This window comes from Carassius auratus, unplaced genomic scaffold (assembly GCF_003368295.1).
Source record: "Carassius auratus strain Wakin unplaced genomic scaffold, ASM336829v1 scaf_tig00014207, whole genome shotgun sequence".
NCBI classification, from domain to species: Eukaryota; Metazoa; Chordata; class Actinopteri; order Cypriniformes; family Cyprinidae; genus Carassius; species Carassius auratus.
In genome coordinates, this window is record NW_020524479.1 from 1000334 (window position 1) to 1016718 (window position 16385).

The following is a 16385-nucleotide window of genomic DNA, read 5'->3' on the forward strand; positions in this document are numbered from 1 at the left end:
TCTAGTATGATTAGCATTTTGCTAGAATGTTTCTAGCATGACTAACATGCGACTAAAATGTTGCTAGCATGATTTTATCATAATTGGCATGTTGCTAGCATGTTTCTAGCATGATTATCATGTTGGCTAACATGTCGCTAGCATGTTGCTAACATTACTAGCATGCGATAAGCATGTTGCTAAAATGATTAGTATGATTTTAGCATGATTAGCATGTTGTTAGCATGTTTCTAGCATGATTAGCATGACTAGCATGCAATAAGCATGTTGGTAGCATGATTTTAACATTATTAACATGTTGCTAACATGTTTCTTGCATGATTAGCATGTTGCTAGCATATCGCTAGCATGATTAACATGTTGCTAGCATGCCGCTATCATGTTTCTAGCATGATTAGCAGCATGTCGCTAGCATGTTTCTAGCATTATTAGCATACGTCTAGCATGTTGCTAGCATGATTAGCATGTTGTTAACATGTTGCTAGCTTGTTTCTAACATGACTAGAATGCGACTAACAAGTTGCTAGCATGATTTGCATGTTGTTAACATGTTTCTAGCATGACTAGCATGCCACTAACATGTTGCTAGCATGATTTTAGTATGATTAGCATGTTGCTAGCATGTTTCTAGCATGACTAGCATTCAACTAGCATGTTGCTAGCATGATTTTAGCATGATTAATATGTTGTTAGGATAGATAGATAGATAGATAGATAGATAGATAGATAGATAGAAAGTCAGATAGATAGAAATAGTCATATAGATAGATAGATAGATAGATAGATAGATAGATAGAAACAATCAGAGATAGATAGATAGAAAAATTCAGATAGATAGAAATTGTCAGATAGATAGATAGATAGATAGAAACAGTCAGATAGATAGAAACAGTCATATATATATATAGATATAAATAGATAGATAGATAGACAGATAGATAGATAGAAACAGTCAGAAAGATAGATAGATAGATAGATAGATAGATAGATATAAACAGATAGATAGAAATAGTCATATAGATAGATAGATAGATAGATAGATAGATATATAGATAGAAAGAAATAGTCATATAAATAGATAGATAGAAATAGTCAGATAGATAGATAGATAGATAGATACAGTCAGATAGATATATAGAAATAGTCAGATAGATAGATAGATAGATAGATAGATAGATAGATAGATAGATAGATAGAAACAGTCAGATAGATAGATAGATAGATAGATAGATAGATAGATAGATAGAAACAGTCAGATAGATAGATAGATAGATAGATAGATAGATAGATAGATAGATAGATAGATAGATAGATAGATAGATAGAAACAGTCAGATAGATAGATAGAAACAGTCAGATAGATAGATAGATAGAAACAGTCAGATAGATAGATAGATAGATAAATAGATAGATAGATAGATAGATAGAAACAGATAGATAGATAGATAGATAGATAGATAGATAGATAGATAGAAACAGTCAGATAGATAGATAGAAATAGTCAGATAGATAGATAGATAGATAGATAGACAAACAGTCAGATAGATAGATAGATAGATAGATAGATAGATAGATAGATAGATAGATAGAAACAGATAGATAGAAATAGTCACATAGATACATACATTTTTGCTACTCAACTTCAGCACATGCATGGGGTAACTTTATGTATATGTAACTGCTCAAGCTAATTCTGATTTTAATAGAGTTTCTAAAGCCTTTATTGTGTTTTGAGACCGTTTTATTCCCTGTCATGCAAATAAGTGATTTAAAAACAGCAATGTTGAATAGGGGTTGAATAGTGGAGTGATTGGGAAATGAGCGACACCTGCTCGACCCACCGGTCTCGAGTACCACCGAGGAGATGGAGGAATATAAAACCGGAGCGACGACAGTGACGGACGAGAGAGGACCAGGCCTGGACTTTATTTTGTGTTTGCTTTTTATTTGTGCGCGTCAGTCGTCCGCGAGGGGCTGACGCGCTGTTTTGTATTTATTTTGTCATTAAAGTTTAATTTGATTGTCCGCCAGTTCCCGCCTCCTTCTTCCCGATGATTATGGAGTTTTAATTCGTTATAATTACATTATATATTGACAATATCACTTTTAATATGCCAGTGAACTGTTATAGATGCACTTTTTATTTTATCCTGGATCTTCAGATTGCAACTATATATATATATATATATATATATATATATATATATATATATATATATATATATATATATATTAGGGGTGTAACGGTTCACAAAATTCACGGTTCGGTTCGATACGATACACTGATGTCACGGTTCGGTTCGGTTCGATACGTTTTAGATACAGCAAAATGTAAAAACATCTCAACTTTTCAGAATGCCGCAAGCGCACCGCGGGTCATGTGACAAGAACTAACCAATCAGCTTCATCCTTTCCCGTAACAACGTTGAGAGCTCAGCCAAGATGAAGGATCAGCTGATCATAGTTGTATATGGATTGCAATTTTGAAATAAATTTAGTAGCAGAGCTACTGCAAGCGATTTTTAGAGCTGCAAATCCATTTATCCTTCGCTGAAATTTCCGCGTCTCATGGAGAGAGCACGTCATTGTTGCTTAGCAAAGACAGACGCCTCATGAGCGCTTCTGCCCAAGCGCTTTGGAAAGGAGGAGAAAGACGCGCTTAGCGTTTTCCATGCGTTTTTAGGCACGATATGTGAACGGCCCCTAAGGCGCTCGCTCACTCAGCACGCGCTGAAGGCTCGTTGCAAAATGTCGAATGCCTTTAACAGACCAGAAATATAAGATCCTAAAATAACCAACAGGTCTGGTGTTTGGGTTGGATTCCCTGTAAGCTATAGTTTCTAAATGCTGCAGGGATAGTTTGCTGCGTGCATGTTTCTCCTTTTTTTCGTCTTTTCCCAGATAGTACTGACGCATATATCCCAGATATTCCCGCTGGTGTTTTTTTTTTTTTTTTTTTTTTTTTCCGCTGGTGTACCCTGTCATGTTGCAGATGCGACATACCGTTGTTTTTTTTATCCACCACTCTCTTGCCATCACCATTATAGCTTAAAGGGAATCCAAAGTGCACCCAAACACCAGACCTGTTGGTTATTGGAGGATCTTCTCATTTCTAGTCTGTTAAACGCATTGGCTATTTTGCAACGAGCCTTCAGCGCGTACTGAGTGAGCGAGCGCCTGCTGAGTAGCCTAACATAAACATATAAGATGGTGTTTTTTTCTTCTTCGGGAGTGTCAGGGGCGTTGCCTGTTACGTTGTTTGGGTTATTGGGCTACCTTGTTGAACGCATATCATTATATTTCTCTCTCTCTCTTTTTTTTTTTTTTTCAAATATAATTAATTACTCCAACGAACCGTTCGGTATACATAATGCGTACCGCGTACCGAACCGAAAGCGTCGTACCGAACGGTTCAATACGAATACGCGTATCGTTACACCCCTAATATATATATATATATATATATATATATATATATATATATATATATATATGTTGGCGGTTTTCACAACACTATGGCCTTTGATGGATTCTGCAAGCTAAAGAATAGCGACACAATAGATGGCAGGGGTCAGGGTATAAATTTATTATGATTTAGATCTTTTAATGTTTGTAAAACAGCCCAGGCTCCACGTTTGTATTAATCACCTGAGCTGGGTGTTGCGTTCCCAAGGAGTCAAGGGAGGATGGACCTGCAGGCCATCCTTCATAACTTTACATGTCTCTCTGTCTGTCTGTGTATCAGGAAGCTGAAAAGCAGCAGGAAATCGTGACAATGTGAAATGCAATAAATGATATAGTTTTATTTTATTTGCAAAACTGCCCGGACAGCTTTCTTTTTTCTCCCGTTTCCTCCCCGTTAGATGAAGTCACACTTGGCGTGTGTGAAACAAGCATAATTGTGCTTGAACTGACTCAGGCGAGACCTAAAAATACACACAATGGCAGAGAGATGAGCAGAGACAGATAGAGAGAAAGAGGGCCGCTTGTCCTTTAGCAGTGCGTGCTTTCTCCTTATTTTCCCACACATTCCAATAACACAGGAATAAACGGATATGAGAATTAAACCTCATTGTCCTCAGATATGTCCTACTATATTTAGTCCGTGTTTTTAGTATATATATGGTGTGAGTCAGAGTAAATTGCGACGCAAATATAGTGTCATGAACATGCAGCCTTGTATAGAGGACCAACAACCAAGGTCAGGATTTTTAGTTCCAAAACTTTAATATGCCTGCAGATCAAAATGAAAGCCCCTTAATACATATTATATAGTTTTAATGGTTTTCATAAGGCCTGTTAAATAACCATAACATGCAGTAAGACTATGCAGCCTATTCAACTATCTCACGTTTTGAAATACATTTTCTAAAAATTTATTTTCGAATGGTTTTTAGGAATGTTATTATAAAGTTATTTTTTGTTTAATTTCATTATTTGATGTCCGTTTACAAAAAAAAATAAAATATAATAATAATAATAATAACAATTTCAGTCAGTTTGCAAACTGTCCCTTTGCGCCACCTGGTGGTAGTTTCGTGAATGACTCTGTCACACGACTGACTTGCAATTAGCTCCGTAGTCATGCAGTTTTCAAATTCAAAACATAAAAAACATGCCACTGAAACAAAATATCTTTTCCATGTGTTCTTTTCAGCCAATAGTATGCAACCTTAAACCAAATTGGTGATTTGACCATAAATATAAAGAGTTGTCCATTTTACTCCCCCAGTGATGGAGAGAGACCCATGGCATATTGTTCAAAATCTCTCTCTCTCTCTCTCTTTTCCCCAAGGACTCTTGCACTTTGTGTCTGAACAATTACAGACAAATCTGAGAAAATAATAATAATAATAATAATAATAATATATATATATATATATATATATATATATATATATATATATATATATATATATATATATATATATATATATCAATCACACGGCTGACACAGATTTTAAGTGTTCAAATCCCGACTCGAGGACCTTTCCCGATCCTACCACAACCCCTCCCCCCACTTTGCTTCCAGTAAATTCTGATCAGTCTTGTCACAATGAGGGCAATAAACTGTCTATTAACCTGTTAACTGTCACTCACGTTTTTGAAGATAGACTTGAATGTGCATGATACAAACCTAAATTTTTATAATTCATGACTGAAAACATTTTGTAACATGATTTTGATGTACCATTTACATGGTAATGCAATGTCTGATTTTAAAATAGGTTTTAAAGGATGAATGTTGAGATTTTATGTTTTGAAGTGATATATAACTTCTGATGATTTCTAAAATGTGATAGAGAAAAAGGCAACGAGGTCTTTTTTTTTAAAACAAAGGTCAACTCCTTTTGTAATGTAGATTTCTGAGGGTGCATTCTTGTCATAAATTGATCTATGACTTTCCCTACATAATTTGTAACACAAAATATTGGTAAAATATATATTTGGGAGTCTTAGACCTTTCCAACGATATATAGTTTGTCAAGATTAGATTAGATTTGATTGTAATATAGTATAGTCAACGTAGTCGTCCCGTATACGGTTAACAGGTTAACCTGCTCTCCCCTACTGCAATTGCCCTTTTTTCCATAAAATGTGAAAACAAGCCTTGCAAAGTATTCTGTTTCTGACCAGTGATCTTATTTGCTTCCTTAATAATTTTTTATTTTTAATGTTTTATTGTTCAATTTTGGAGAAATGTCTTAAATTACCAATAAACAATATTGTATGTTAGAATGCTTTTAATCATTGATATATAGACCATGGTCAGGGTCTTACTATCAACATTGTAGAGTTGGGGTACTCGAACTTGGACAAATTAACCTGTTTTATTATTGTATCATACTGTATTGTCCTCCAGTTAAAGCTGACATTTCAATTATTCACTGCCTCTCCCCCACATTTGACAGAGCTAAAGTGCAGCCAATGAGGAGATCCTTAATGATGGCATTATGAATTTCTTGTTGTCTTGGAGAAAAAAGTCCTGGCTTGAGTCCAATTTTGAATGAACTCAGACTTGTCACGCACTAGGGTGAATTTGAACTCGGACTTGACATGGACATGGACATTGGACATTTTGGACTTGGAAAATATTCCGAGTACAGTCGAGTTTGTGTCATGTGTAACAATAAAACCAGCATAAAATTGAGATGAGAAATGAGATTCGATTCAATAAACCAATTCAATTATGCTCAACTTAATGAAGTCATTGGTGATGACGTAATGGCGTCAAGTCTATCAAACATTCAAATATATAAAGTCAGTAATCATAACTTCAGTCAGTTAAAAACCTCATAATCATGAAAAGTTTCCAATTAAGTTTTGCAACAACACCCAAATACAGTAACAGCAATAATGTGCATACGAGGATTAAAGTCTTGAAGATATAAAGTAAATAAATTAGGTGTCATCAGCGCAGGAACCATGACCCACTTACTATACATAATCCATTGCGATGTATTTGTTATTAAATGAACATTTCGCCAGATTGCCCTTCATTCAAGCCTTCGGTTTAACCGCGCTTACAACATTAGCACTGAATCAGAATCAATCACCAAAATAATCACTTCGGTTCAGACACGCTGTGAGTCAGTTGGCTTCACGCTGAATCGCGCATGCTCAGTATAATCAGCTCCTCGATTTTAGAATTGGACGCGTCCAAAAGAAATGGTTTTCGGTTCAGTGTACTGATGATCCGAAAACCGATGCAACCGGTTCTTGACTCGAGAATGAGAATCACTCTAACCGGCACGTACTGCAGTTCAGTATCATCAGCTGCTCTACTCGTGTTCATGTTCTGTTTACTACAAACTCAATTTGTTAATGTGTCATCATTAACTATAAATACAGTACAGATATTTCATAAATCATCCCTTATTCCTATTAAACATAAGAGTCTTTAGAGTCTTAATTATTGTCCAACTTCCCTGAAAACCCCTTTGGCCTATACATAATCTACAATATACAGATTAGAAACATGAAAAAAAAAAAAAAAAAAAAAAAAAAATATATATATATATATATATATATATATATATATATATATATATATATATATATATGTATATATATATATATATATATATATATATATATATATGTATATATATATATATATATATATATATATATATATATGTATATATATATATATATCATCAACCTGCTATCTTGACACACTTCCAACATGTTTTTTCAAAAGTATCCTTAACTGTTTAGAAGCAGATCTCTTAGAAGTGGTGAATGCCTCATTTCTTTCTGTGATATTTCCATACTCCCTGTAAACTGCAGCTGTTAAGCCCCTCCTTAAAAAACATTTTGAGCAAGTATAGACCAATATTTAATCTTCCTTTTATAGGCAAAATTATAGAAAAAGTAGTTTTTAAATCAGCTGAACAAATACTTAAACTCAAATGGATACCTGGACAATTTTCAATCTGGTTTCTGACCACATCACAGAGACAGCACTCATTAAGATAATAAATTATATTCGCTTAAATTCTCTGGCAAAATCAGTGTTGGTATTGCTAGATCTCAATGCTGCGTTTGACACTGTCGATCATAACATACTACTAGAGACTGGAAAACTGGGTTGCCCTTTCTGGGATGGTACTCAAATGGTTCAGGTCATAGTTAGAAGGGAGAGGTTATCATGGGAGTATGGGAGAGCATAAGTCTAAGTGGACGTCCATGACATGCGGAGTCCCACAAGGCTCAATTCTTGCAAAACTCTTGTTTAGACTATATATGATCCCACTAAGTCAAATAATGAGAAAGAACCAAATTGCATATCACAGCTATGCTGATGATACCCAGATTTACCTATGCTTGTCTCCAAATGACTACAGCCCAATTGACTCCCTCTGCCAATGTATTGATGAAATTAATTAATAGTTGGATGTGCCAGAACTTTCTTCAGTTAAACAAGTTAAAAACTGAAGTCATTGCATTTGGAAACAAAGATAAAGTTTTCAAGGTTAATGCATACCTTGACTCTAGGGTTCAAACAACTAAAAATTAAGTCATGAATACTGGTGTGATTCTGGAGACAGACCATATTTTCAGTAGTCATATCAAAGCAGTAACTAAATCAGCATACTATCATCTAAAAACATTGCAAGAATTAGATGTTTTGTTTCCAGTCAAGACTTGGAGAAATTTGTTCATGCCTTTATCGTCAGAAGGGTGGAATATTGTAATGGTCTCCTCACCTCCCATTAGACAGCTGCAGCTCATACAGTTTAGGATTAATTTAAAGTACTTTTTCTTGTTTATAAATCACTCAATGCCCTAGGACCGAAATAGTTTGCAGATATGTTCAGTGAATATAAACCTAATAGACCAGTCAGATCAGACTGAGTCAGTTAGAAATACCAAGGGTTCACACAAAACAAGGGGAGTCCGCCTTTAGTTACTATACTGCCCGCAGCTGGAATCAGCTTCCAGAAGAGATCAGATATGCCAAAACATTAACCACTTTTAAATCTAGACTCAAAACTCATCAGTTTAGCTGTGCATTTATTGAATGAGCACTGTGCGATGTCCGAACTGATTGCACTGTATTTTACAGATTCACTGTTTTTTATGTAAAATCATTTTCTATTTTTAACTGTTTTAAATTAATTTGTAAATAAGTACATTTTTAAATAATTTTCAGAGTTTTTAATATTTTTTCTTCATGATTACTTTACTTTTATGTAAAGCACTTTGAATGATTTGAATTGCCTTGCCTTACCATTGCTATGCTGATGACACACAGCTCTTAAGGACAATAAATATCACATACTTTAAGACTTTTACTGAGGTAATATTTTAAACAGACTTCAACTTCTACCAAAGTCATCCTCCTGTAAGATATCTGTACTTTTACTGGAGAATGACTTTCAGGTACTTTATACACCACTGACATCAAGGACAGACTGATATTTTTCCTAACATAAGTGAGTTCTTTGCTGCCTTACTTGATACCAGGGATTGGACTGCTGAGGACTGGGGCAAAGTAATTTTCTTTGATGAATCCCCTCTCTGATTGTTTGGGGCAACCGGAATAAAGCTTGTTTGAAGAAGAAAAGGTGAGTGCTACCATTAGTCCTGTGTCATGGCAACAGTAAAACATCCTGAGACCATTCATGTGTGAGGTTGCTTCTCAGCCAAGGGAGTGGGCTCACCTACAATTTTGCCTTAGGACGTATCCAAGAACAAAGAATTGTACAAAAAACCTCCTCAGAGAGCAACTTCTCCCAACCATTCAAGAACAGTTTGGTGATGAACAATGACTTTTCCAAGGCAAAGGTGATAACTAAGTGGCTTGGGGAACAAAACATCTACATTCTGGAAAAATAAAGGAAACTCCCAAACCTTAATCCCATTGAGATCTTGCGGTCAATTCTCAAGAGGTGGGTGGACAAATTAAAACCCCAAAACTCTTACAAACTCCAAGATTGATTATGCAAGAATGGGCTGCCATCAGTCAGGATGTGGCCCAGAAGTTGACTGACAGCATGACAGGGCAAATTGCAGGGGTCATTTTGATGCATGGCTAAAAGGCAGAATGCCGTAACTCAATTTGAGCAAAGTAAAAGAGCGGTAACTGATGTTATAAGGTTTTCTGGTTTGGTTTCTCCAGGGATTTTCAAAGTTATGGTTGAGACAACCAATACATTTCTCGTAAAAATAAAACAAAAATTGACTCACACCATGGCAGTGTTACAGGTTAGAGGCTGACATGCTGAGTGATTTGGATAAGGACGGAGGTTTGTCTACTGAGGCGGCTGAAGAGCTGCCCCACACTACAGATGTAGCTCTCCGTACCACCAAGCAAACTACTGCTTAGTACCTTAAAATATAGATATACAGAATATAGATATCTGAGGATAGCCGTATTCTAGCTCAGCAGCTACTCTCCTTAGTTGGGTTTAAGTAGCAATATCTTTGAGCACATATCTAGAGATTTTCTAGTTAGCCTCTTTAGTGATCTTGTGTATCCAGACTAGTATTGGTCACATAGCATAGCTATCTGGTTTTAACTTGGTTTGGGTGTTCCCCTTTATTTGAAATTGGGTCCCCCATTTCTGCCAGGTTATGTGAGCAGCCCGAGGTGAAGTGGCTTGGCCACTTTCTGAGAAAAGGTTAGGTGTATGTCTGTCACTTCTTTGGTGCTCTCTCACCTGGTGGACAGGCACATTTCTCTTTATGTTATAGCTGGAATTTTGTTCCCCATGAGTTTCCTTGAAGGGGAACGTTTTGAGTAAAGCATGTAACGTGTCTTTCCTTCAGTCTGTCTGTTTCACGTCTCCTTTAAACAACTAAGTTGGTGACATGTTGACCTTCCTAAGATATCACAGGCTATGTGGACCAATAGGATTGGAGTTTTTTCACACGTCTATGTGTCTAGAAGTCATTTAAAAAGTGAGACAATATACAACTAGTTGGTTGTTATAACAGAATAAACTCCTTCAAAACCCCTCATCTTCGTATTAACCGAGTATGTATCAAGGGTTTTTGTTTCAAGCATAAATCACACTGTATTTATTGATGTGTGTGTGTGTTCGTGGGGCAAGAAAAATATCTTAATTCAAGACTATTAAAAAAAAAAGTGTTAATATCTTATGCCATTTCCGTTGTGCATTTTTAACTCACCATAGGGCCAGGTGGTCCATGTGGACCAGGTGCTCCAGGGGGCCCAATAATCTGTTAATGTGAGCAAAATTGAAAACTGAAAATGGAATATATAAGTGTGGGTGTGTTTTTATGACATATCAGGACACAACTTTTTATAATGACATGGGTATGAAACAGGTATTACAAGGAGAGGGTGACTTATGGACATAACCCATGTCCCCATTTTTCAAAACGCTTATAAACCATACAAAATGAGTTTTTTTGAGAAAGTAAAAATGCACAAAGTTTCCTGTGAGGGTTAGGGTTAGGTGTATATACAGTTTCTACAGTATAAAAACCATTACGCCTATTGGATGCCCCCACTATTCACAAAAACAAACATACAGTTGTGCTCATAATTTTACATGTGGTATGTGTGAATTGTTAATAATTTAAACAAAATTAGAGGGATCATGAAAATTGTGTGTAATTTTTCATTTAGTACTGTCATGAATAAGCTATTTCACATGATAGATGTTTACATATACTCCACAAGACAAAATAATAACTGACTTTATCAAAATGACCCCATTGAAAAGTTTACATACCCTTGAATCTTAATACCATGTGTTGTTTCCTGGATGATCCGCGACTGTTTCTATATTTTGTGATAGTTGTTCATGAGTCCCTCGTTGGTCTTGAGCAGTTCAACTGCCTGGGCAGCTCAACTGAAGGGCAGCTGTGGCCTAATGGTTAGAGAGCTGGACAAGTAACCTGAAGGTCGCAGGTTCGAGTCTCGGTGCTGGCAGGAGTTGTAGGTGGAAGGGAGTGAATGAACAGCGCTCCCTTCCAGCCTCAATACCTATGGCTGAAGTGCCCTTGAGCAAGGTACTGGATGCCCAGTTGCTCCCCGGGCGCTGGATATACAGGTGCTGGTCATATAATTAGAATATCATCAAAAAGTTGATTTATTTCACTAATTCCATTCAAAAAGTGAAACGTGTATATTATATTTATCCATTACACGCAGACAGATATATTTCAAATGTTTATTTCTTTTAACTTTTTCCCAAATTCAGTATCTCAGAAAATTTTAATATTGTGAAAAGGTTCGATATTGAAGACACCTGGTGCCACACTCTAATCAGCTAATTAACTAAAAAAACCTGCAAAGCCTTTAAATGGTCTCTCAGTCTAGTTCTGTAGGCTACACAAACATGGGGAAGACTGCTGAATTGACAGTTGTCCAAAAGACGACCATTGACACCTTGCACAAGAAGGGCAAGACACAAAAGGTCATTGTAAAAAAGAGGCTGGCTGTTCACAGAGCTCTGTGTTCAAGCACATTAATAGAGAGGTGAAGGGACGGAAAAGATGTGATAGAAAAAAATGTACAAGCAATAGGGATAACCGCACCCTGGAGAGGAATGTGAAACAAAACCCATTCAAAAATGTGGTGGAGATTCACAAAGAGTGGACTGCAGCTGGTGTCAGTGCTTCAAGAACCACTATGTACAGACGTATGCAAAACATGGGTTTCAGCTGTCGAATTCCTTGTGTCAAGCCACTCTTGAATAACAGACAGCTTCAGAAGCGTCTCGCTTCAAAAAGGACTGGACTGCTGCTGGGTTAAATGCAGAGCACCAATTCCGAGTATGGTTTGCCATACTTGGCAAATGTCATCACTTTCACTTTGCTATTCTTTAGAAAAATCCTCCAGCTCTTGCACATTCTTTGGTTTTCCAGCATCCTCTGTTTATCTGAACCCTTTCCAAAAGTGACTGTATGATTTTGAAATCCATATATTCACACTGAGGACAACTAAGGGACTCATATACACAACTATTACAAAAGGTGAAAAAATTACTGATTCTCCAGAAAGGAACTCATTGAATTAATAGCTGGGTAACGTAAACTTCTGAACAGAAGTTTATATATCTGCAAACTGTATGATATCCAAGGTACAAATTTATGGTAATTGTGCATTTAAATCTCATATTGTATTTTCAGAAAGGTTTTAATCCAATATATATATTTATTATTTATTATTAATTATATTATTCTTTAAATATATTTTAAGTGTAATTTATGTTGTATTTTGAACCTAATTTATCTTTGTAACAGGCAAAATGTTGACCATAATGATTCATTGAAGGATCAGTTAATGATTCGGGATTCATTAGCTTAAATAAACACTGAAGCAAAATCTATGATATCTTAGTTAATATTTCAGTATAATTTATTTTTGACAAAACACCCCATGTTTCGGTAGTGACAGCACATTTTCAGTAGTGATAGTAATGCTTTGTTAGCAACCACATCACATTACAGAATTTTAACTCACATACTAAAACATACTAAAATACAAAATAATTGCACAACCGTTTTTGCACAACCAAATATGAAGCTTATGTTTTCCCATTTGTCACTACCAAAACAATTTATGACATGTTTCAGAAGTGACTGTTTATGTAGTTTTAACCTATCCTGATGCTAATCAGCACATATAGCTAGCACAGTTTTGAAAAGTGGTATACACATAAAAACTAAATGTTAAGGAATAACTCCCAAAAAGTGTGCTTAATTGCACAAAAAACGTGTTCAGTAGTGATGTTCTTTAAACAGACAGATTTTTCAGACTTTTGAACATTTACCTCAAAATGAGGAGACCTATCTACTTACACCTTGCTTATTTGAGAGAGGGGGACACAGGAATATTTCCTAATCATTAATTAAATATGGTTTAAAATCAGTCTCAGACTAAATAGACTAAAACGGTAGCAACATTAAAATTTGTGGAACACATTTTTACATAAAGTTTAATAATTTACAAAACAAAATATTACAATATGTATATCTTTCTGAGCTTCACTTTTTAAAAGAATCAAAAAGATAATTTTAAAAACAACAATGCAAAAATGAAGTTGAAATTAAGGGGTGAGAGTTCGGAACAGCCACCTCCCATTTGAAAGTACCCAATAAATTATGGTTTTATATATATTAAGCTTACTAATAGTTTATATATATTAAGCTTAGTAATAGTTTAAATATTATTGTGGGTTCCAATTGATAATAGAAGAATCTTAATAAAAATCTAAGAGGGCATCATTTTAAATCTGGTGTCACTGAGCATTTTGTGTCTAGCCTGGGACCTGGAGATGGAAGTTCTCTCATTCTCCGCCCATTGTTATTGTTGTCTGCTGGTGTTGGTCCATTGTGTATTATCAAGTCCAAGGTCAATCCAGTTGTCTACCAGGTGATTTTGGTGTACTTTATACTTCCATCTGCTGAAAAGCTTTATGGAAATGATGATTTCCTTTTACAGTAGGAATTTAGCAACTGATTTCAGTGCCAAAACCACTTCCAAGTGGTTTGCTGATCCTGATATTACTATTGTTTTCTTGATTGGCCAGCCAAGATGCCTGACCTGAACCCATTTAGAATCTATGGGATATTTTCAAGAGAATGATGAGAAACAGTTTATCCAACAATACATACAAGCTGAAGGCTCAATAGTGTCTCAGCAGCAGTGATCTAATATATTTAAATGTTTCACTCTTTTTTTAAATAGTTTTCATGGTATTCTAATTTTATTTAGATGCACCTCTATGCGTGTATACATACCTTAAAGACGCTGTAGTAAGAATGCTCTTTTGCTTGGTGTTTTGGCCTTTCCAATCCTAAAGCTTTTGTTTATTTACATCCCACAGTTTAATTAAATATTTTGTTTTATTTTAAATCTGGTGTCCATGAGCATTTTGTGTCTAGCCTGGGACCTGAAGATGGTAGTTCTCTCATTCTCCTACCATTATTATTGTTATTATTTCCCCTAGACTTTAAAAGGGGTATGTAACAGTACTGACATCATGCAAGCTACCACTCTAACAAAGATTACTCCCAGTTTTCTACATCTGTTGTTGACTGTAAGTGCACACACACATTCTTAATTCACATTTCTTTTGGCTTTACTTACCGAGGGTCCCTGAGGGCCTGGCAAGCCAATGTCTCCTTTGTCTCCTTTCAGACCATTCCCACCCTGTGGACACATGACCAAGTAACCATATGACTTAAACAGTAACAAGCATTGTGCATTATGTGAAATTCCACAAGCATAAAATACATTTTACCTGTAATCCAGGCAGACCCATTGATCCCTTTACTCCTGATATTCCAGGGATTCCCATGTCCCCCTTTGAACCTTTGTGACCCTGAGAACATGTGGATTATATTACATGTGACATAGGATTAAATAATTTAATGTATGGTTAGATGTGGTTTTCCACTGCAGAGTCCACAGGAGAGCTGCCTCCATCCATAAGTACCCCACCCACCCACAACACGGACTCTTCACACTCCTACACTCAGGACAGGGGTACAGGAGCATAAAATGCAGGATTTACAGACTAAGGAACCCCTTCTTCCCCTCAGTCATTAGACTTTTAAATGGGTTGTCAGTGGATACCGACTAGTCTCACTTATCTCATAGAATAGGTGGACTGAACTGCTACAGCTTGTAGCATTTGTTTAGGACAATTTATGAAAGTTTGGGCTTTATGTCTTAGACAGCCTAAAAGGCATTTTCCTTATTTAGACTATAATCAATCAGTTACAAATGTATCTGGTATATGCATGTGTTGTCTGTATGCTTCCCTATTATATTAATTTAGTTACAATGTTTATAGCTATTAGTTTAGCTCTAAATGCTAATATTTAGGTGTATGAATGTATCTCTTGTTTAATATCTTCTAGATGTTAGAAGTTTCTTTCTTGGTATCAAAATGATCTACTCTTTATTCCTCAAAAAATAATGTGCATTATGTGATTGTGAAATGCATCATACTATTTAGATACAGTTGCTCCTTTACGCTTAAGCAACATTAAAGGAACACTCCACCGTTTTTTGAAATAGGGCTTATTCACATTATTTCCTACATTTAGATAGGTGGGCAAATGCATTTTTGTGTCAGTGCATGCATTGTTTTAGTTTGACTGGGTCGGCGTTAGCTTAGCTTAGCACAATGAATGGAATCCTTTGTTGCCAGCTAGCATGGCCTGAGTAAAAGTGATCAAAAAATAAAAAAAAAACACCTAATTACTTCTCGTGGCCTGCGTATTCACAACGAGTACAAATAGTGATCCAGATTAACACTAGGCGATTTCCTAGGCAGATATTGACTTGGGACTATATTACGGGGAAGCACAGGCGAAGCACTGCTGCTTAGGCGAAGCACTGCTACTTCGGCGCAGAGATATCACGCAACACATGAAATCCCACGACTTCCGTCAACATACCGGCGTGAATAGTAGCTGCCTGGCTATTTTCCTTACAGTACACGAATGGCGATGAACATGACTGATTTTGAGAGAGAAGAAGAGGGTGACTTCTCAGACAGTCAAGAAACAGAACCATACCTATTTGAACCAGAGTTTACAGAAGACGAGCTGCGTGCTTTGGAAATAGAACGACAGGAGGAGGAGGTTGCGATCGCTCAACAGCCTGAGGACGTGAGGATGAGAGCCAACATGAACTGGGGGTGTGAATGTGGGGGAATATGCCAATCTATGCTGACGGAAATAGAGTGAAGACCGTTCTGCTACCTCCTTTGGTCAAAATGCTAGTAGCCTTCTCCTCTCTAGTAGTTATACTGAGAAATATAGCTAGCTAACTTACCCCTCAGTCATTTCATTTTACAGGTTCGTAGTCTAGATAGTAGTCTAGTCTATCCGTAGTCTAGTGCAGCATCTATTTTACATCCGAATAAAAACACAGATTAACATAAGGAA

At 36.2% G+C, this 16385-nt stretch overlaps 1 protein-coding gene across 15 annotated transcripts in view; it reads right to left on the reverse strand.

The window, feature by feature from the left end:
* col25a1 (collagen type XXV alpha 1 chain) overlaps nucleotides 1-16385 on the reverse strand; it is a 130409-nt gene that overhangs the window by 72656 nt on the left and 41368 nt on the right. For 13 of the 15 annotated variants that reach the window (XR_003280627.1, XM_026247063.1, XM_026247064.1 and 10 more), the window contains 3 exons: nucleotides 14729-14809; nucleotides 14575-14637; nucleotides 10641-10691 (listed from right to left, as the gene is read on the reverse strand). The exons of 1 other annotated variant lie outside the window; for it this stretch is intronic. Coding sequence is in view for 13 of the 14 variants with exons in the window: in XM_026247063.1 (XP_026102848.1) it covers nucleotides 10641-10691; nucleotides 14575-14637; nucleotides 14729-14809 (195 nt within the window). In the remaining variant the exon portion in view is untranslated. The remainder of the gene's footprint in view (nucleotides 1-10640; nucleotides 10692-14574; nucleotides 14638-14728; nucleotides 14810-16385) is intronic. One more of the 15 variants, XM_026247056.1, reaches the window with a different exon arrangement.